The 22,802-nt window shown below is 37.6% G+C and overlaps 1 protein-coding gene and 1 non-coding gene across 10 annotated transcripts in view; both read right to left on the minus strand.

The window, feature by feature from the left end:
• EHBP1 (EH domain binding protein 1) overlaps positions 1 to 22,802 on the minus strand; it is a 324,049-nt gene that overhangs the window by 40,420 nt on the left and 260,827 nt on the right. For 6 of the 9 annotated variants that reach the window (XM_036334392.1, XM_036334393.1, XM_036334397.1 and 3 more), the window contains 5 exons: positions 15,779 to 15,886; positions 12,194 to 12,318; positions 9,473 to 9,611; positions 9,211 to 9,317; positions 6,475 to 6,598 (listed from right to left, as the gene is read on the minus strand). In XM_036334392.1, coding sequence (XP_036190285.1) covers positions 6,475 to 6,598; positions 9,211 to 9,317; positions 9,473 to 9,611; positions 12,194 to 12,318; positions 15,779 to 15,886 — 603 coding nt within the window. The remainder of the gene's footprint in view (positions 1 to 6,474; positions 6,599 to 9,210; positions 9,318 to 9,472; positions 9,612 to 12,193; positions 12,319 to 15,778; positions 15,887 to 22,802) is intronic. The other 3 variants (XM_036334399.1, XM_036334401.1, XM_036334400.1) reach the window with 1 other exon arrangement.
• LOC118669580 lies at positions 17,212 to 17,396 on the minus strand. The gene has a single exon (XR_004972036.1). It is a non-coding gene; the product is annotated as a U2 spliceosomal RNA (small nuclear RNA).

Below are 22,802 nucleotides of genomic sequence, written 5' to 3' on the forward strand. Positions count from 1 at the left end.
AATTGATGATTGTCTCTCATCATTCATGTTTCTATCTCTCTCTCCCTCTCCCTTCCTCTCTGAAATCAACAATGTGTGTGTGTGTGTGTGTGTGTGTGTGTGTATGTGTGTGTGTATATATATATGTGTGTGTATATATATATGTGTGTGTGTGTGTGTGTGTGTGTGTATATATATATATATATATATATATATATATATATATATATATTTTTTTTTTTAAATCAAGAAATGGCACCCATCTGGCATGGCTCAATGGTTGAGCATCGACCTATGAACTAGAAAGTCACAGTTCGATTCCCAGTCAGGGCCACATGCCCAGGTTGTGGGCTCCATCCCCAGTGTGGGGTGTGCAGGAGGCAACTAGTCAATGATTCTCATCGTTAATGTTTCTATCTCTATCTCTCCCTCTCCCTTGCTTTCTGAAATCAATAAAAATATTTAAAATAGCCCTAACCAGTTTGGCTCAGTGGATAGAGCGTCGGCCTGGGGACTCAAGGGTCCCAGGCTCGATTCCGGTCAAGGGCATGTACCTTGGTTGCGGGCACATACCCAGTTGGGAGTGTGAAGGAGACAGCTGATCAATGTTTCTCTCTCATCGATGTTTCTAACTCTCTATCCCTCTCCCTTCCTCTCTGTAAAAAAAAATCAATAAAATACATATTTTTAAAAAAATTTAAAATAAAAAAATATCAAGAAATGGTGATAAGAGGGTCCAGAGAATCCTATATAATAAAAGGCTAATATGCAAATTGTCCCCATGGGCGGGAGTTCAACCGACTGGAAGTTAGACATGCGCTGACCACCAAGGGTTGGGGTGGAACATAGCAGGCATCAGCAACACGGTGCTGGCAGCAGGGGGCAGTGGAGGTGCTGCCAGCCCTGATGGGCCCCAATGAGAGTGGGACTGCGGTGGGATGGTGAAGGAGGTAAGTGGGCAGCGCCAGGCCAGGTGGGTGCGAGCGGGGGCCCTGATTGCCCTGTGGGTCACCCCAAAGCTGGCAGGCAGAGGCAGCAGCGGGGGGCTGGGCGGGGCTGGTGAGTGGGCAGCACCAGGTCAAGGCGAGTATGAGTGAGTGCCCTGATTGCCCCACTGGTCGCCCAGCCCCACAGATGGTGACTGGTGGCAGCAGCATTGGGGGGTGGGAGGGGGCCACCACCCAGCTCCCAGGCCCTGAGGCAGCCGTGGGCAAACTACGGCCCACGGGCCCGGCCCGTTTGAAATGAATAAAACTAAAAAAAAAAAAGACCGTACCCTTTTATGTAATGATGTTTACTTTGAATTTATATTAGTTCATACAAACACTCCATCCATGCTTTTGTTCCGGCCCTCCGGTCCAGTTTAAGAACCCATTGTGGCCATCGAGTCAAAAAGTTTGCCCACCCCTGCCCTGAGGGAAGCAGGTGGGGGGGCCTGGCCCCAATCGATTGCCCCACAGGCGGGACTGTGGAGCAGGTGAGGGGGCAGCACCAGGCCAAGGCAGGGGTGGAGGGGTGGGAGGGAAGAAGGGGTTCCAGTTGGGGCTGCGGGGCGTGAGCTGGGGCCCAATCCCTGCAGGCCACCCCGAGGGACCCCACCCATGCGAATTCATGCACCGGGCCTCTAGTTAGTAATGAGCCTCTAGGAAAAGGAGAAGTTCACCTCTAAGAACATTGAGAGATGAAGCAGAGATCATGTCATGTGGTAGCTGGAAGTTGGGTGCCAGAGCCATCAGACTGGGTTTGACTCTTGGCTCCACTACTTCAGAACTGTATGAATTGGGCAAGTTACTTCCTTCTCTGAGCCTCAGTTTCCTCACTGAAAAATGTGATTATTAATAGTCCCAATTAGTAATGGAATCTATCTCATAGGGCCATTGTGAGAAGGAAATGATGCATTTAAAACAGTTTCCATAGAGCCAGACATATACACAATAAATATGGACTGTTATTGTTATTTTTACAACTCAAAAATTTTGTGGACCTAGTTCTCTGCTTTAAAACTATGCTGTGTTCCTCAAATGATGAGGTAAAGAAACATTCTGAGGAATGTGTAGAAAAGTTATTTCTTTTTATTAATTCTTATTTTCTCAAGGTATATTTAATATTTTTAAATGGTTAGTTAGGTTTTTGTAGTGGATAGTCTACAAAAAGCTACAGAATTAGTATTTTTGGCCCAGGGACTTATGAAGTTATCATGATCATTTTTATCAGTGCTTGAAGATTCTGAAGTTGTAAGATACACTTTTATTGTAATCCCCCATGTTTAATTATGCATTCAAAATGTAAATATTGTCATTTAAAAAAAACGAACCATTAGTTTAAAACACTACAGTTCTACATTAAGAAAGTTTGATAACCATCAAATGAAAACAGATAGGGAATGGAAAATAAACACCATCCATAATAGTAACATTATCTGCAGCACTTTAGTAAAAGGGCCCATCAACATTTTTGTTCTAAACTCCATTTTTTCAAGGTAAGAATTCATTAGCGTCATACTTAATAGAAAATGTCAGCTTAGAACACATATATGTTCCTATATAATAAGTTTTACTATTGCCAAAGAAGTAACCATTACAAACTTTAGGTGTAGGAAATGTAAAGATTCATCCCCTGCAACAATTATCAAACCAACAAAAACAAAAAAAGCCCCAAACCAATAACAAAAGACCATTAAAAGCTGATGGAAAAAAATTTCTCTAGTGCTTGCATAGGGATTTTACAGATCCCAAGGTGGAATGGCAGAAATACACACACACACACACACACACACACACACACACACACACACACTCTCTCTCTCTCACTCACTCACTTATACAGTATTGTTATTTAATACGCGGAGGATCGCTAATTTAAGGTTACTCAAGTTCAGAAATATAAATCCCCACAGCTGCTCTGTCTCTGCCACTGATGCTATTACGCCAAATGAATGTTGGGATCCCTTGAGCCCTTCCTCCTCCATTGCCATTTCATCTCTTGCACATCCCTATCTTATGGCTGGATCTTTAGTCTGAATCCCTATCTTACATTTCTTTGCTCCTTTCTTGCTAGAGCCTTTTCCCACATACCAGAAGAAATGCACAGCAGTCCGGGCCACCATCAAGCTTCACCTAACCCCTGTCAGGATGCTAGAGCTTCAATGTCACAGGGTCTGGTGCTAAAAACCCATAGGTGCTCAAGCTCTGAAAACCAAGGACTCAAATGTAGGACAACTGTTTGTGTTATTTTAGTTATAATTTAAATAAATAAGTTTTTGTGGGTTTGTTGGGGCTGTGGATGGTTTTAACAGTGCTTCTTTTGGAAAATGTATTCTCAATTCCACAAAGTCACCTTCTAAATGTACTTCACAGTTCATTTAAAATTGAATATAGTCCTCAAAAAGTTAGATAGAGAATTACCATGATTTATTGATTCCAACTCTAGGTATATAACCCAAAGAAGTGAAAACAGAGATTCAAAGAGATGCTTGTACACAAATGTTGATAGGTAGCCAGGAAGTGAAAATCCAAGTGTCTCTCAATGGATGAATAAATACATAAAATGTGATATATTATTTAACCATTAAAAGGAATAAAGTGGTGGTACATGCTACAACATTGATGAACCTTGAAATCATATTAAGTGAAAGAAGCCAGACACATAAGGACTACTACTGTTAGATTCCACTTACGAATTTCTGCTTAGGGTGAGGAAAAGCTCTGGAAACAGTGGTGGTGATTGTGTAACATTATGCATGTACTAAGTGCTACTAACTGTATACTTTAAAATGTAAAATTTATGATATGTGAATTTCAAATCAATAAAAAAATTGTATGTAATTAGCATCTACAGGTATATAAAAAGTGAAATAGTAGATAAAGTACATTTGTTCTGTAAAGAAGATATGGAAGGAAAGAAGATTGATTAGGAGCTAGAAAACCTAAAAACCTGGGCTCAAGCCCTAATTCAAACATTACTAATTAGTCCATCTTAAATGAGTCATTTCCCCCATCTGAGCTTCAGTTTCCTTATGAAAATAATACGGATGCTATCTGCTCTACTTAATTATAAGACTGAGATTCAGAAAGTACATAGACAACTGTAACATACCAGAGAAAAGGTATTAACTACTATAATAAATGAAAAGTTGGCACTATTAAACCCCTCCCCCCAAAGAAAAGGATGAATATATGCTTTCTCTTTCTAATGTCTTATTTCTTACTTTAGATACTAGGTAGGATTTAGGCACATATTAGGAAACCATTCTGAGGGTTGGAGGAGGATCAAGGCAGTCCAGGTGATTCTTAGAGCACATCAGGTTGGGGAACCAGGTCAATTTTAGTCTGAATCTATAGTAGTGAACCCAGGCTAGATCAGATTCTGTTCTGCAAAGTAAGAAATATAAAGCCCTGCAAGGGTTCTAGAATCAATCTGTACTCCATAACTCTTAGATTATAAATGATCTGGAGTTAGAATAGAACCACTTCGAAGCTTCACTAGTAATATGCGGAATGGGAAGGAGAACTTACATTTTCTAGCTGCACAAGGCTTCCTGTATAGTGTCATCTATTTTACCCACTATAAAAAGGAAAGATGGTTCACTTGAAAGAATTTACTTAAAAAAATTAGTCTCCTTAAAATATTTAATGACAATAATTTTAAAATATATTACAGAAATTATACTACCTAATTTACATTTTTATATAGTTAACACAACTAATATTTTCAACATCCCTTAAGAATTAAAGGAAAAATGCAAATGTGAAATAATACATTGGTTTATGGGATATCTTTGAATCCAAACAAATGTGTATTTATAAGACCAAGCATACAGGTAATTTGTTAGGTCAATGGTAAATGTGTTCTGGGTAATTTGGTGTAGAAGGAAGGATCCTGCATGATAGGATCCTTCATGAATTGAATTCTAGTCCAAGATTGGCCACTTACTCATCTATATGATGTAGAGCTTTCCCTGTGCCTCTGTCTCCTCTGTACAATGAGAGGATTAGCAGTAGTTTCCAAAAAATTTTTTTAAGTTTTTTGTTTTGTTTTAAACTTTAAGCAGTAGAACCTTTTATTATGTTTTTAAAAAATATTTTTATTGATTTCAGAGAGGTAGGGAGAGGGAGAGATAGAAACATCAATGATGAGAGAGAATCACTGACTGGCTGTCTCCTGCATGCTCCCCATTGGGAATCATGTGCACAACCCAGACATGTGCCCAATCAAACCATAGGTCGACGCTCAACCACTGAGCCATGCCAGCCAGACAGAGCTTTTTCTTTAAATGAACTCTTCCAAGAAGACTGCTATTTCAAATAAATAAAGTCAGAGCTATTCTGTTTGAGTAAGGTAAGAAACCCAGAAGCCTGTCTGCTTTCTGCTGCCTTATTGTCTTGGCAGCCCCCAGGTGCCTCTGAAGAAGCTTTAGGGCTCCACCGAACACACGTGAAACCCAATGGGCCGGATAAAGCCAAAGGTCTCTTTCTGTTCTAGTATGTGCTGATTTCACGAGTGTAGACATTTTCAAAGGTCCCATCTAACTTTTTTGGAGGAGTTCTTTAATTGTAAATATATTCTTTGCAAATAGAGAAGAAAAATTTCAGGAAAGTTTTCCAATCCTATTACTACAAATTGACTAATTTACTTTACTACTTTATTAATCTATTTTAACACTGCCATTAAATCAATTAATTTGATTAAAGGAATAGATTTTCTACTTTTATATTTTGACATTTTTTTCTAATTGGTATGATTTGAATTTATTTCTTATTTTTACCCCTATGTAGGAACAGCATTTTAGAGAAATATGTGTATGTAAACACACATACTGTTTTTTCCCCCAGTAGCTTATTGTGCACTTAGATCTATTCAATCACTACTGGCAATCAGCACCAAGTGCTGATCTACCCTCTGGTTAGGAGCTAACTTGCTGCTCTAAACCATTTGTATAAACCTTCCTATATACCTTAATCCTTCCAAATGCAACCGTGACACAAAGTATTACAGACTTTTAAAAACCTGTTCTCTTGGAAAAAAAAAATATTGTGGGGCATCAGTAACCAGATAGTATTCTCAAATTTCAGTGATCTAGCCCATGGAGCCATCCCCTATGCACAGTGCTCTGTTTCATGCAGTACATGGCTTTAGCTGCCCAAATCTTTTTTTCCCCCAATGAATCAGTAGAACAGTGAAGATCTTACTTTTTTTTTTTTTTTTTTTTTAAAGCAGTGGCATATCAATGAGGCACAGATGTGTATTCCAACTCTGCATGGATGAGCACACTGTTCAATAGTGCTGGCTCACACGGTATCAGGGCGAGTTATCACTTCCCATGAAGGCACTCTTATCACCAGGACCCAGAGAGGTGGCTGCAAATCGCAGCCTTTTTATTTTCAAGGCAGTTCTGCTGAACATTCAGGCTTCAAAGATTCACACTTCCAAAACTCTATAAGAGTTTGTGAACGCTCAATTTGCCAAAACTGTTTACAGTGTAATTGGGCACCGTACCTGTGTCCATGAGATAGCGGAGGCGCTTCTCCACCAGCGCGGCACGGGTGTCAATTTGCTTTTGCTCATTCTCTAGTGCTGCCAATTCTCCTACAACATATTGACTGGTGTCTTTGAACCCTTTCTGTTAACGAGAACAAACAGGAAGGAAAAATAAAATCACTTGTAAGTTGCATTTTTCCTTTCTACAAACACTTAGTAAAGCACTTACCTAGAGAACCAAATACCCTTACTATCACCCTTAGTACCAAAAAGCAACTCCCTGTGATTCAAAGAATTTTCATGTTTAGGAAAACTTTTGTGAATAGAGAAAATCTCAACCATTTAGTAATATATTTATAATTTAATACCCAGATTTGCCAGATTTAAAGAGTTAACACTAAATTAGAAAAAATTCTCCTCACAGTTGAGTCAGTTATTTAAGCATGAATGAAGACAGAAGACAATTTTCCCCATGGTGAGTGCCAAAACAAACACCAATGACACCTTTAATTCAAAACTGTAATATACAAAACTGGAGTTTTACTAAAGGATTTTCTTAAAGCATCTGTCCTGAAAAAATCAGGCAGATTTGTTCTTACAAAAAATATAAAATTAAAGAGAGGTTTCTTATTTTCATAATGGGTATACTATTTAAAATGCTCTTAAAAATGATAAAAACAGAAGTTTCGTTTCTAATATCTCCAGTCTTCCCTCCAGCTGGCTCCTGTACTTTAACATGTCATTCTGTTGATGTATTACTAATTATTGTAGCTGTGAATTCTAACGTGACAGGTGGTTTCAAACCTTGCTACAGAGGATCTAATGAAACTAGTATGCAGATTTAGTTTACTTTCCATTTGATTAAATTTGAAATTTTACTTTTTACAACTATTATGTTAAAAAATATTATCCTTAGAAGTTTTATTTGAAGTAGCAGTTCTATTATAAAGTACCAGTATAGTATATTCTTATTTTCATATTGTAAATTTAAATAATTAAGGACAGGAAAGTTACAAATGGATTCATTATAGCTCCCTTTGGATGTGGAATACCTGTTTACCTTGGGGCATTTTTAGGGCTATGTTTCCTGGGTAGCTGAGAAATACTGAAGAACTGCTTAAGTGATTACTCTCAGCACCATCACTACTACCACCAGCACTTACAACATTATTTATTCAGAGAAATGAATGCGAACAATCCTCTGTTGTCAAATCCCTTCCCTACTTAGAAGCATATTAATCTCTAAGAAGCCATGAGGAATTATCCTTCGGTACTCCTTAAATAAGAAAAAAATATCAAGAAATGTTATTTATGAGCACATTTTAGAATTCTAAAGTTCAACAAACATGTCTAGCCATACATATAACTTACATATCTTTAGAAGTACTAAATAATGTGTACTCACATGTTAACTCAATTTATACCACCTTACTGTTAAATTGATTATGGTAGTTGACAAAGTTGAAATATTTTAAGAAATTATAAAACTAACAATTTCTCTGGATAGTGTGATCAAATAAGTCACTGTATTTTTAAAAAGATTCACACAAAAGAGATATCATTCTTTCTCAATATGAAATATAACAGAAAAAATTATAACAACAGAAGAAATGCTAACGGTAACTTCAAAATCTGGAATAATCTGGTGAATGGTTTTTGTACCTATCTTTCAGACAGCAGAGCATTTTCAAAATCAACCTTTCTCATTCCATCCAGAGGGTCAAAACACACATAGTGCTTTGCAAAGATATAAGAAAGCAGAAGTGATAAGCAACACATAAAACTTCATTGCTTTTACTGATTAATTCAGTTAAAAACAGTTTATAATCAGATTTATTTACTTTGAGTATACAGTATCCTCACATATTCTGTAACTTAAAAAATTATACTGAATATTTCATCAGGATATTCCAGTGAGCTGTTCTATGTATTAGGTTCTTAGTACCACAGATTAAATATAAGAAGTTCTTTAGGGCCCTAAAATGTAGTTGGTAATTCTGGGTACACTTGTAAGTATTTTAAAAACCAACGAAGACTATTTTAATAGTAAAATCAATAAAAATATTTACACATAAAAAAGTAGCACCATTAAAGAGAGCTATGCTTCCAGACAAAAATTCAAGTTAAAACTTGTTCTTCCTGCTTCTGTCCCAAAGCTGTCCATCAAAAGCAGCTTTCTCCCTGCGGTCTATCAAATATTTCCCTCACAAATCAATTTTACACATGATCAGCCCATACCCCTACTGAGCTGAACCTCCCTGTTAATTAAGTGAAGAAATTACCATATATATTATATTAATGCAAACATCATTCAGCTAGTAATTCACGGCTGATCTGGATAATGGAAAGGTTGAACACCCATTAACCCAAGCCAACAAAATGGGTTGGCTGAGAAATTCTAGCAGGTCTCATGTGACTTTTCCCTCTAACTGCAGCTCTGCGGTATCTGCTATTGTAATAATTAAAATCCTCCCGGTAGATCAATACTGGAATCTCTTTGTGGGAAGTGCCCTGATGGAAATGTCTCAAGGAAGCTGGGGCTGTGGAACTCTGAAAAATTCATTTTTTTTTATCTGACAATTATCACCACACTGCAGACTAATTCAACAGTGCACCCCTCTCACTCTGCTTTGAATGCACTGGAGATTGACATCTTAAAAAACCTAACATCTCATTTTAACAAATAAAGGCACTATTTCCACATACAGTTTGGAATTATCAGCAATCATGAAACCACACAAAAAATTAATATACATTAAGCACTTCATCTTCTGATGGCTTCCTCTGAGTTTCAGTTATCGCTGCCTTCTCCTCATTTCCTTTCTTTGTATCTTCCTGTATTGATCTCTGTCTTTTTATATCTTAAAAAAAAGTAAAGACATGTTAAATTATTATAAAGCTTGATATTTGTGTATTGAAATGTGAATTTACAGTATCAGCTTTTTAACATATATGTATATACAGCTAAATAATGTTAAATCATAAGATGGGAAAACATTAAAAAAAGTGTACCTACCTGGTCTATTCTCAACATATTGACTGAAAGATTGAAGTTGAGTTTTTCTGACTGTAGAATCCTTGCTGAACACAACAGGATTTCTAAATCTTTCTGTCGCTTTTTGTAATCGTTCAGCCTGGAGATCTTCTGTGCCATTCTAAAAGTAAAACAAACACAATAAAAGAGTCCTGATATTATAAACATGAAATTGCCTATCAGTAAAACAATTTTTACTGATTTAAGATAATGCCAATTTAGAAACTTTTTGTAAGAAAAAGTATTTTAAAGAGCTCTAAATAACTCAACTGCAAGTTCTGTTACCTGTAACCAAAAGCTTACAGGAGACCTGGTTTAAATAGAGACTCACTCTTGCTAATTTGATTCATCAGACACTGTGAACCCCTGTGTTTCCTCCAGATGATATGTATCATTTAAAGGCCATGTTGCCTCTGTCTATTCCCCCCACTATTCTGGCCCATTGGTTTGTACAGCCCCACAGACTTGTATGACAAGAAGAGCTAGTTTCTAATTTTATGCCCATTGAGATAAACTATTAATGCTGGATGAAGGCTAAAAGGTAGGATTTTAATTCTACCTCACTGAACTGCATTAATCAGCTATAACTTTCCAAAGCCAGATTTGTAAGTAAGCCCTTTGCAGCTAAGGAAACTACAATTATCTTTTCTAGAGCTTCCTATGTTAATACTGGCAACAAATTCAAATGGTTCTATCAACAAGAAATATCCCAGAAGACTGAACCACCGCAATGTGTGGAAGCTGCAGATATCGAGGTGCTGTGTACCAAACAAATATTTCATTTTATACCTAATCTTTTATTATTTTTATTAAGTGTTTTGAAAGTAAATAGGGAAAGGCTAAGATGCATGACTAATAGCTAAGCCTGCTGAATGCTGAAACTGGTTATCAAAAGCTACCAAGACTTTGCCCTTCCTCTGCATTGAGACAATCGGTAATGAGGGAGTCCTCCAATGGCCTATTCTCTAGCCTCAAGGAGGCCTGGGATACAGAATCCTCAAGGGAAGGTAACAGTTTATCCTTTTCCACAAACACAGAATGCCTCATTTATAAACGTGTAAACTGCATTTTATTAAAAAAAATAAAACCCCAAATCAATGCTGAAAGCTTTGAGAGAACAGATGGACTGTATATGTTCTTTATATGCACCATTTAAAAAAAATCTTAACTAAAAAGATCCATACAAAGACAAGCTGTTTAAAGCACACCTTTTATTGGAATAACTTTAAAGACTACTATACAAGAGTTTATTGGAAAGCAAAATCAATTTAATCTATTTAAATAATTAAGACTTAATAATAAAAATACTTCTATTTTTAAAAGTCATATTTATTAATATAATGCTAGCTAGGTTTGTTTGTTTAGAGCAGTGTGGAGGGAATGAAAAAAAAGAAAAAATAAAGAAAGAAAAACTCATGGACACGGAAAACGGTGTGGTGATTGCCGGGGAGAGGGTGAGTGGGGAGGGAGAAGAGCTTATAGGGGAGATAAATGGTGATGGAAGGAAACTTGACTTAGGGTAGTGAATACACAATACACTGTACAGATGATATGTGGTGGAATTATGCACCTGCAACCTGTATAATTTTGTTAACCACTGTCACCCCAATAAATGTAATAAAAAGGAAAAACAAGTATGTATTCAATTGTTATTATAATAACTGCTCAGAAGTCTAAAACTCAAGTCTTTACCAAAATAAATAAACATGGCTAATAGCAACATGCTAAAATATCAGTGCTATTAGCCAGCAAATCCCATCGTAAGAAACCTTTTTATGACTGGGAACTTCTGCCACTTTACAAATGTATTCCTCTAAACCCACTAATTCAGTTAGCCTTTTCAATCCATTGTATTATTCTTAGGCCAGCTTCATTCTGCATTAAGTCCACTGCAGAAAGCTAAATTGAACGCAAAAAATCAGACCTGATCCAGGCTTCCTTTTGTTCAAAGATAGAGACCAAAAGTCCTCTGGTGCTGCCACACACTTTCATCACCAATTTATAGAAACCGACAGTATAAGGAAAAAGCAATGAAAGTCATTGTTTCGGGACTTCAAAGCATCTCTGTGTCAGGGAAAGGAAATCCTTTCAGTCAGCAGGGCAGTCCCCAAAGTCCGCAGGTGGGTGAAAAATTATACAGGACTAGAAGTACCCTAAAGCTAGAAAAATATTAATGATACAGTACAAAAAGGGGGGGAGAGCTTGAATGGAGTAATAGAAATAATAATAATAATAATAATAATAATAATAATAATATAATTATTATAATGTGGCATTTTGGCTGAAATCCTAAAAAAGGTAAAATTCATATGGATACAAAACATGCAAGTTTATAAAAATTTACATTCTATCACACACCATATTCAGGTATTAACTGACATGAGTTTTAGTTTATCTAAACAAGTCAAAGGCTGAGGATTATATAAAAATATGCTAGAATTCTCTTAGCAATATTCTTCTTGGAAAAATAGAAATACATATAAAAGTCAAGAATAGTTTCTACTTTTACCAGCATCAAAGAGTAGTTTTCTCTGAAAAAAGTAGGTAAATACTGATTACCATATTGGTATTTAATTTAATGGCTATTTAATAAAAATTTGTGTATCTTAATCTTAATGTGAATAATTGGTAAGAAATTGATTTTAGGATTATAAAATGCTAGAATACACAGATACCTAATCAAATATTTTAAGTAAGATTTACCTTAATGTCTTGCTCTGAGTTCTCGGTTATAACTTTCTGAGAAGCACTGGAGAGTGAATTTGCCACCTGTGGCTGAACTTCTAGGAGCTTCTTCAGCTTCAAGTCCACCAACTTAGTCTTTTGTTCTGTTAAATATGCAAACACTATGAATTACTAAGTAAGATGCATTTAGATGTATAGGCTATCAATTTAGGGCACACCATAAAAACATTACTGTATTTAAAAAAAGGACATTAGGATTGTGTAATAACACATCAATCTAGACATATACAGAATTCTTATCATATATATGTATAACTACATACTATAACTATAGTATAATTGAGTAGTCAATAGGTATGTTGACTATAATCATTTTTAATTGACATATAATTGACATATAACACTGTGTAAGTTTAAGATGTACAATGTGTTGACTTGATGAATTTATATATTATAATATGATTACCACCCCAGCATTAGTTAACACCTATTATCACATCACATAATTATCATTTATTTTTTGTGGTAGGAACAATTAAAATTTAGTCTCTTAGCATATATTGTTAGTGTATGTATAAACATATATATTTTCCCCCAAAATCAGTCACTTTAAAGAACATAGTCAATATACCTAAAGATAATTCAGTTATACTATAGTTAATAGTAGCTATGCTTATCTGAAAACCTAAGCCTATATTTGATGTATATATTTATATGAGTAGGTTAGATATAATAAAACAAGCCATTTTAAAATAGATTTTTAAAGGTGATTCATTTGATTCTAAGTTACATTTTAGAGTTTCAAATTCTTCTAGTATATTAAATTTATACATATGCTACCACATTAAAATAAGTCCTTAACATGATGTCAGACAGTCATGTGAACACTGTTCGAACCCAATGTTTATCTGCATATATATAGCATTGAAACAGGGTATATGCTTACAAATACCTTCTAATGGGAGGGCAGAAATACAACAAAGATGATAAAAATTTAAAACGTATTAAATATGGATAGAAATTTAAAATAAACAAAAATATGGCTATAACTTTAAAATTAACCATTTCAAATTATTTTTAGAAGTACAATAATTTTTAATAATACGATAGAAACAAATGGAATAAAATAATTCTACTTAAATTCACTCAAAGCAACTATTTAATAAAATACTTGGAAAAGATATGTCAACCATTTGGTAAAAGATATTTTTCATAAAGATTAATAAATTTTCTAATTATAAGACTCTTAATAAATGCTATTATCATTACTCTCATGCAAATTGGTTAGTTTATATTACCAGGCTTCTCTTTTAAACAATATCTGATGAACCATGGTCAAATCAAGATAAAGATTAAACAATTTATTATTAAAACATTATTAAAAAAAGAATTTTGGGGAAAATAAAGCAAGGATAAAAATCATAATGTATGCCTCCAGATTCCAGTGTGCATTCCTATTTCTTATTGCCTTGAAATAAACCATAGCCTGATTTGGAAAGTTTGTCCTATGCACATGCCAACACTTTTTGGCATTTTTGAGAGTTGTAAACAATGTATTAGCTAACTTCACAAACAGGAAGGCTGAGATGGGTTTTCTTTTTTGGCATAAAGTAGGAAGAGAGTTTTTAAAAAGGACAAGAGTCAAACCTATTAGGCCTAATGTTAGCCAAACTTTAAGTGTCCCACAAAGTTGTTATAACTAAACTAGAAAATTCCCTTCACATTACCTAAGCAATAGCTAATTTTTCCTGTCTTCATACTCTGTTGTAAAATGAGAAAATATGCATCCCTTATTGTCATTGGTTCTATACTTCAATATAGAACTTAATATAAAGGGTTCAATTCTGTACTTATGGGTATCCTCAGCAGGAAAGGGTCATTGCTAATTTCTGATAAAGCTTCTGGTGGTGGTTGTGGTGAGAGGCTGGGTAAGCAGCAACAAAAATCTTATTCATAAAGAAAAATCAAATTTGCCTAAGTTCTACAGTATTTTAAATAGAAAGAAATGAAAGATAGTCCTAATTTTGGAATAAACATTTAAAATTTTTCCTAAAGTATCAACATTTTCCTGGACTTCCACAATTATACACAACCTCTACCTGGTAGAGCAGTGATGGTGAACCTTTTGAGCTCGGCGTGTCAGCATTTTGAAAAACCCTAACTTAACTCTGGTGCCGTGTCACATATAGAAATTTTTTGATATTTGCAACCATAGTAAAACAAAGATTTATATTTTTGATATTTATTTTATATATTTAAATGCCATTTAACAAAGAAAAATCAACCCAAAAAATGAGTTCGCGTGTCAGAGGTGACACAGGTGTCATAGGTCCAACATCACTGTGGTAGAGTATAATTCAATACTACACCATGAAGGAGTTACTGACAAAAGAGTAGTAACTTTTATTAGGTGCTCTGTATAGATAAGAAGACCTTGGTTGATTGTTTCTGGAGAAATAACAGAATGATTTCAAACAGAGGAAAAAAACAAAGCAGGTTAGTATTTCAGAGGCATGTCAGTGCTAAGAGACCTGCTCTCAGTCCCTTTAGCTTTTTATAGGGAAAGATAAATATTAAGGACTTCAATTCCTTACCTTTAAATCTGGAAAACAACTAAGACTTTTTATTGCTATAAGAATTCAATTCAATAAGCATTTATGGAACCCCTCTGGTATATAAACTTTGTATAGCTATCTGCTGTTGACTTACATGAACCACTCATCTATTAAACCATAAGTATGTTTATATTTAAAAAATAACTTAAAAGGTCAATTACCAATGTGATTATTGGTATAATATTTATTGATATAAGACATGTGATTAATCCAATAGCAGTTTATATAAGCAGTTTTCAAATAAAGTGTCTTATTGTAATAAAGTATGCATAAATTAATTTATCAGTAGTAATATTTAAAATAAAAAAGAAACTAAAAAAGAGAATAAAACACAAAATCTGCAATATAATATTATAATTAGGATAGTCAATTCTAACCAAGTCAGAAAATCTGATTTACATTTGACGTATTTCATAGGTACAACATCTATACCTTACAACATTACACCAAAATATTTAGGCTAAGAAGGGAACCAATTATTGAATGCCTACAAATTATATCATATAACATAAAATATAAAAGTGAATCTCAGTCCTGGCTGGGTAGCTCAGTTGGTTACAGCATCATCCCAATACGCCAAGGTTGTGGGTTCAATCTCTGGTCAGGGCATGTACAAGAAGCAACCAACGAATGCATGGATGGGTGGACAATAAATTGATGTTTCTCTCTGTCTCTCTTCTGTCTCTCTCTTTCTCTCAAATTATTCAATAAATCTTTTTTTTTTTTAATTTAAGAAAGTGAATCTTAGTAAGAAGAGAACACAAGCTACAATTTGTTATTCCAATTTTATTGCTAATTTTAACTAAACCTAAAACAAAATAATTACAAAATTGATGGAAGGTGGATTTAGTGAAATGATTTGTGAGGACATAGGATGTAATAAAACTACAAAAAAAACTTATTATCACAATTAATGAGATAATAATAAAAATATAATGATAAAGTTTCCCATGCAGCAGGACACAAAATATTTATAATTTGAAATTACCGGGAATATCAAGGTCATTTTCTAAGTTAGTAAGTTCATCTCCATCTCCTACAACAAAGCCTTCAGGAATCTCCTCGTTAGTATCTATCTCAATATTATCATTTTCATCTGTAGGAACATGTAGCAATAATGTTAGTATATTGTATATTATTTGTTTTATATTGTTTGTCCAAAACACTAAAGAAGAAAAAAACAGTATTTTAATTAGTTATTCAAATTCAAGTCTGACACAGATCAGCAAGTTAAAAAATCAGTTTTAAGTCACTCTTTCACTATTGGATTAACATTTATATTTTAAATTCATATGTCAAAGATGAATTGTCACATCAAAGCAGATGCAAAGGTTTTGACAATTTGCCACACACTGTCTCTGAATCACTGAGCTCACTGAGTTGCTATATTTTAAAAAGTACTCTATTAGTGATCACTAATAATGGCATACAAAAATAAATTGGTTTGGTAACAAAGTCATCAAATAATATTTCTATGTTTCACATTTTTATCATTTATTAGATATAAATGGTAAAGACACAAGTAATTCTTTAAAAATTTGTAGCTATATTTAAATCATTTGTATGAAGATGAATGCTTTTGTGCTTTTAATGAAATACTCGAGGCCCGATGCACTAAATCGGTGCAAGAGTAGGCCTTCCTTCCCTGGCTGCCGGTACCAGTTTCCCTCTGGCACCCAGGACCCGGGTTTCCCTCGAAGACCCAGCTTCATCCGGAAGGTCTGGTCTAATTAGTATATTATGCTTTTATTATTATAGATTATCATAAAAGCATTACAGATAAATTAAAAGACAAAATTAAGACTAGAATAGACAGTACCTTTATGCAAAAGAAAGTTCAGAAACAACACAGTACATTGTGGAAGAATTAATACTGGAAAAAACTGTTATTATTCAAAATTAAATACAATAGTGTGGTGAAGGCCTGACATAGGGTAGGGGCTGGGAGGAGGGAGCAAAGGTTGGGAAAATGGGGGACATCTGTAATACTGTCAACAATAAAGTATATTACACACACACACATATATGTACCAAAATACACACACACACACACACACACACACACACACACACAGTTAAATACAAAAAATAAAGTCTTACATGATTTTTTTTACACAGTAAAATGTTTTAGATCACAATTTATTAATTGAGTCTTTTTTTACATTAAAGATTTCTATTATGTGTTTTTTCCTTTCTAAGTCCTAGTAATAAAAATTGGTTAAGTAATTTTGATATTTATACATTTAAAAAGGCATAGCAATGATCTGATTTGCATATTAGGGTAAAATTTAAATTCTGATATTGACAGGCAGTGTAACCTTTTGGAGAAATATCTGCCTAGCCCCAGGAGTTAAAGAATATCCCTACTACTCTACAGCTTATTTTTTAATCGGGCAGCATTAATAATAGTTTACATTTATTGAAGACTTCCCATGTACTGTATAAGCTGTTCACAAGAACAGAACAAAGAAGAAAAGACTGAGAAATGTCTCCAGGGAAAAACATTGCTAAATGTTTATAGGACCCTAAGGCATTATATTTGGGTATATTATTAAACTGATAAGAAGATACTACACTTGATCTTAGCCAAAAGGCCGAGAAGCGGTGGGGTATATTATTTAAGTACAATCCACTGTGCTTAGCACAACTATTTGATTACTTTCATAAAAGTCAACATAATCTTCATTATCCTGAAGGATTCTTCTCTAAAAAATTTTATAGTAAACATAAATGAATAAATATTTCTAAATGCTAAATAATTGTTCAGAACACTTCCTCGTATTACTGCGTCAGAAACAGTTTACTATCAATAGTTTTTAGAGTGGAGTGCCTGACTGGTTTGGCTCAGTGGATAGAGCGTCAGCCTGCGGACCGAAAGGTCCCAGGTTCGATTCCGGTCAAGGGCATGTACCTTGATTGCGGGCACATCCCCAGTAGGAGGTGTGCAGGAGGCAGTTGATTGATGTTTCTTTCTCATCGATGTTTCTAACTCTCTATCCCTCTCCCTTCCTCTCTGTAGGAGATCAATAAAATTTATTTTAAAAAAATAGTTTTTAGAGTGGAGTACTTTGTTGTTGCCAACTAGTCTCTATTTATTATTACTGACCATAATTAATCTAGAAAACATAAAATGCAATATTCATTCATTTATTTAAGAAACTTCCACTATATACCTAACACATCTGCAATTTATAACACACTGCTGGGTGTTGAGGAGATACCAAGTTGTATTCCATTCAGGTGACTACAATACTATGTAGGAGAGATAAGTGTTATGGGATAAAAATTAGGTGCAGAGCAAATTCTAAAGATGAAAAGATTATCCTTTGCCAATAGTAGTAGGAATTGTTTCGTGTGAGCACTAACCTTTAAATTGGGTCTTAAGAAATGTACAGGACTTTAAAAACATAAAATATAGAAGAGGTAAGTTTTTTAAAATGAACATATCTTGAACTGTGTTTTATGCAACAACCAAAATCCCTGCTGGTGTGGATAATAAATGATATGATTTGTATCTTTAAAAAAAAAAAAGGTACAATTGAGAGAAGGGCACAAAGACAGCAGGAATGGATAGGTTATGTTCAAAGAATGGTGTATAAAACAGAAATATAAGCACTGAGGCTTATGTCTTATAAAAATTATAGTAGTGTCAATACTATTTCTATCATATCACTCTTGCTTACAATCTGATATGCCTTCTTATGTGAAGTAAAAAGTGGTCTAGAAACTGCATTTGGGTATATAATCCACGTGATAGCCTTCATGCAAGACTGCTGACCTACATGTTAGACTGGAGTACAGAAAGCCTAGAGGCAGGAAATCCAGGATATAACCTCCAGGCAAGCATTATGGAGAGCCTAACCTACAATACAAGAATTGGGAAGTGAGATGACATCATTTAGCGGAGGGATACTGAGGACAGGAAGGCTAAGGCACATGCCAATACTGACTCTCCAGTCTGAATGACTAAAAAGATAGCATTACTATGAAAATAGTTAAATCTGGAAATGTTAGATATGGGTACTTGCAGGTTCTGTAAATATGTAGAAAATCACACCTCTTTTCATTACCTGCTTATAGAGTGCCGGGTTCCTGTTTGATGTTAAATAGATACCATTCATTCATTTTACTTCCCAGCTGAATGAAATCTCTGTCTACACTACCACTCACCAGTAATGCTGAGTGGGTTACTTAATATTTATATATGTACTAGAGGCCCAGTGCACAAAAATTTGTGCACTCGGGGAGGTCCCTCAGCCTGGCCTATGCCCACTTGCAGTCTGGGACCCCTTGGAGGATGTCCACCTGCTGGATTAGGACCGCTCCCTGGGGGACCGGGCCCAAGCTGGCAGTCAGACATCCCTCTGGCAGCCTGGCAGCCCTCAGGGGATGTCCACTTGCCAGTGGGGAGCAGGCCTAAGCTGCAGTCGGACATCCTTAGCGTTGCTGAGGAGGCGGGAGAGGCTCCCACCACCACCACCGCTGTGCTGGCAGCCATCAGCCTGGCTTGTGGTTGAGCAGAGCTCCCTCTATGGGAACTCACTGACCACCAGAGGGCAGCTCCTGCATTGAGCGTCTGCCCCCTGGTGGTCAGTGTGTGTCATAGTGACCAGTCACTCCCAGTCTTTCTGCTGTTAGGGTCAGTTTGCATATTACCCTTTTACTATATAGGATAGAGGCCTGGTGCATGGGTGGGGGCCAGCTGGTTTACCGTGAAGGGTGTCCCAGATCAGGGTGGGGGTCCCTCTGGGGTGCCTGGCCAGCCTGGGTGAGGGGCTGATGGCTGTATGCAGCTGGTCACACCCCCTTCAGGGTGGGGTTCCCCACTGGGGTGCCTGGCCAGCCTGGGTGAGGGGCTGATTGCTGTTTGCAGGCTGGTCAAGTCCCCCCCCCCCCCAGTGGGGACCCTCACCCCATGGAGGTTTGGCCAGCCTGGATGAGGGGCTGACGGCTGTTTTCAGACTGGCCACACCCCCTTTAGGGTTGGAGGTCCACTGGGGTGCCTGGCCAGTCTGAGTGAGGAGCTGAGGGCCCTTTTCAGGCTGGCCAAGCCCCCCGATGACGGAAGTTCCCAGCCTCTCCTTTTTTTCTTTTTTATTCTGGGATTTATTTACCTTCTATAATTGAAACTTTGTAGCCTTGAGAGGAGCTCAGAGCTGGCCAGGGCGGGCGGGAGGAAAGCCTCCTGCTCGCTCCAGCTCCGTGGCCACAGCCGGCTGAAAGCAGGTATCTGGGGTTTATTTATCTTCTATAATTGAAACTTTGTTGCTTTGAGTGGAGCTTAGAGCCTCTGCGGTAGGCGGGAAGCTTGGCTTCCTCCATCATTGGGGCAACCAAGCCTCTTGCTGGCTCCAGCTCCGTGGCTGCCGGCCACCATCTTGGTTGGGTTAATTTGCATATAGTTGCTCTGATTGGCTGGTGGGCGTGGCTTAAGGCATAGCAAAGGTACGGTCAATTTGCATGTTTGTCCTTTATTAGTGTAGATTGCTAACCTTAGATAAAAGGATTACTATTTGGGAGGGTAAAAGTAAAAATTGATTTCCTATAAAGCTCAGGTCTTCTTAAGAATGGATTTCCATGTTCTTTCCATTCACTGACTTCAGTTTTACAATGACCCCTTGAATTCTTTTCAACAGTAATGTTACACATTTTAACACCTGTGGAAATATTCTAAATGCATTTGAGCAGAATTAAAATGCACATGTATCTGTGTGTGTTTAAGACACTACATATTATATACATATATATATATATATATATATATATATATATTTATATATATATAATCTATGCTTACACATAATACCTCTACCAATCCTATCTAATAAAAGAGAAACATGGTAATTAGCCAAACGTCCGCTACCCTTCCCATTGGCTAATCAGGGCGATATGCAAATTAACTGCCAGCCAAGATGGCGGCCAGCAGCCAGGCAGCTTGAAGCGAACAGGAGGCTTGCTTGCTTCAGTGACAGAGGACTCCAATGTTCCCCGCCTGCTGCTGCCGGCCTGAGCTTGCAGTTTGAAACATTGTTACAAATATAGAAGCTAAACAAAACCCCAGAAACCTGCTTTCAGCCAGCCAGGATCTCAGAGCTGGAGTTGAAACAGTGTTTCGATTATAGAATCCAAACAAACCAGATACCTGCTTTCAGCAGCGGAGGCCTAAGAGCTGGAGCCAAGCCTCAGAGCTAAAGCTGGCCCAGAATAAAAAAAGAAAAAAGAAAAAAAGGAGCAGTTGGGAGCTTCAGTCACCCGCCAGCCTGAAAACAGCCCTCAGCCCCTCACCCAGACTGGCCAGCCACCCCAGTGGGGACCCCCACCCTGAAGGGTGTGTGACCAGCTGAAAACAGCCATCATCCCCTCACCCAGGCTGGCCAGGCACCCCAGTGGGGACCTCCACCCTGATCCAGGACACCCTTCAGGGCAAACCAGCCGGCCTCCACCCATGCACCAGGCCTCTATCCTATATAGTAAAAGGGTAATATGCCTCCCAGCACCGGGATCAGCAGAGCCTTGAGGCCTCCTGGCACTGGGATCAGCGTGACAGGGGGAAGCGCCCAAACCCCCTGATGGCCCTGCGGCTCTGTGTGTGACAGGGGGCAGGGCCACAACCTCCCTATCCGCCCTGCTCTGTTCATGACAGGGGAAGGCGCCCCAACCCCCTGATCAGCCCTGTTCTGTGCCTGATAGGGGGGAGCTCCCCAACCCCCTGATCGCCCTGCGGCTCTGTGTGTGACAGGCTGCGGTGCTCCAACCCCCTGATTGGCCCTGCTCTGTGTGTGACGGGGTAGAGCCATAACCTCCCCATTGGCCCTGCCCTGAGTGTGACAGGGTGCGGCGCCCCAAACCCCTGATCCGCCCTGCTGTGTGTGTGACAGGGGGTGGTGCCCTAACTCCCCTGATGGGCCCTGCTCTGTGAGTGACAGGGGTCAGCGCCCCAACCCCCTGATTGGCCCTGCTCTGTGCGTGACTGGAGGTGGCACCGCAACCTCCCCATCGACTCTGCCTTGAGTGTGACAGGGGGCGGTGCCCCAAGCCCCCAATCGGCCCTGCTCTGAGCCCGACCAGGGGCTGCACCTAGGGATTGGGCCTGCCCTCTGCCACCCGGGAGCAGGCCTAAGCCAGCAGGTCGTTATCTCCCGAGGGGTCCCAGGCTGCGAGAGGGCACAGGCCGGGCTGAGGGATGCTCCCTCCCCCGCGAGTGCACAAATTTTCGTGCACCGGGGCTCTAGTCTATATATATAAAAGGCTAATATGCAGTGTCCCCTCGGGAGTTCTACCCGGAGACCGGGAGTTTGATTGCTCGCCATGACAAGTGCTGATCACCAGGGGGAGGCATGGAACGAAGGAAGACCCTGGCCGGTAGCCGGGGAAGGGAAGCCCTGGCCGGCAGCTGGCAGCTGGAAGGAATGCCTTTGCTGGCAGCCAGAAGGCCCCGATTTCGTGCACCGGGCCTCTAGTATTGATATGTTTATCTATCTATCTTTATGGCTAACCCCTGGAAACCCAAAAGATGAGCATAGCAGAAAGTATAAGAGATCCATTACACAACAGAAGCTGATTTGCAAGTATGGCATGTATAATGTAGCATGACAAGGTAAGAGGAGGTTGGATATGCACCAGAATGAAATAATGCATTCCAGTTGACATTGCACAGCAATAGGGACAGTCTTCTAACATCTATTGTTTATAAATAAATTAAATGATAAACTAGAAAATCTGATGATAGTAAAAAAAAGAATATTTGAACTTTTAAAAAATATACTGAGTGTATCATTAAAAACATTAAAAAATTTCTCATTTCTATCATAATTTTTAAATTCTCCAGCCCCTATAAAATTCATAACTTTCAAAGAAATGAAAAATAAAAAACATAACACAAATATTAACAGAAGCTGAAAATAAAAATCACTGAAGTCTGATAAGATTTTATTTGGTTCAACAATTTTAGATAAATCTATTTGCCATAATTGAAATAAGGATAATGCAGGCACATGAACATTTGCATGGAC

The sequence above is a fragment of the Myotis myotis genome, unplaced genomic scaffold (assembly GCF_014108235.1).
Source record: "Myotis myotis isolate mMyoMyo1 unplaced genomic scaffold, mMyoMyo1.p scaffold_m19_p_14, whole genome shotgun sequence".
NCBI lineage: Eukaryota > Metazoa > Chordata > Mammalia > Chiroptera > Vespertilionidae > Myotis > Myotis myotis.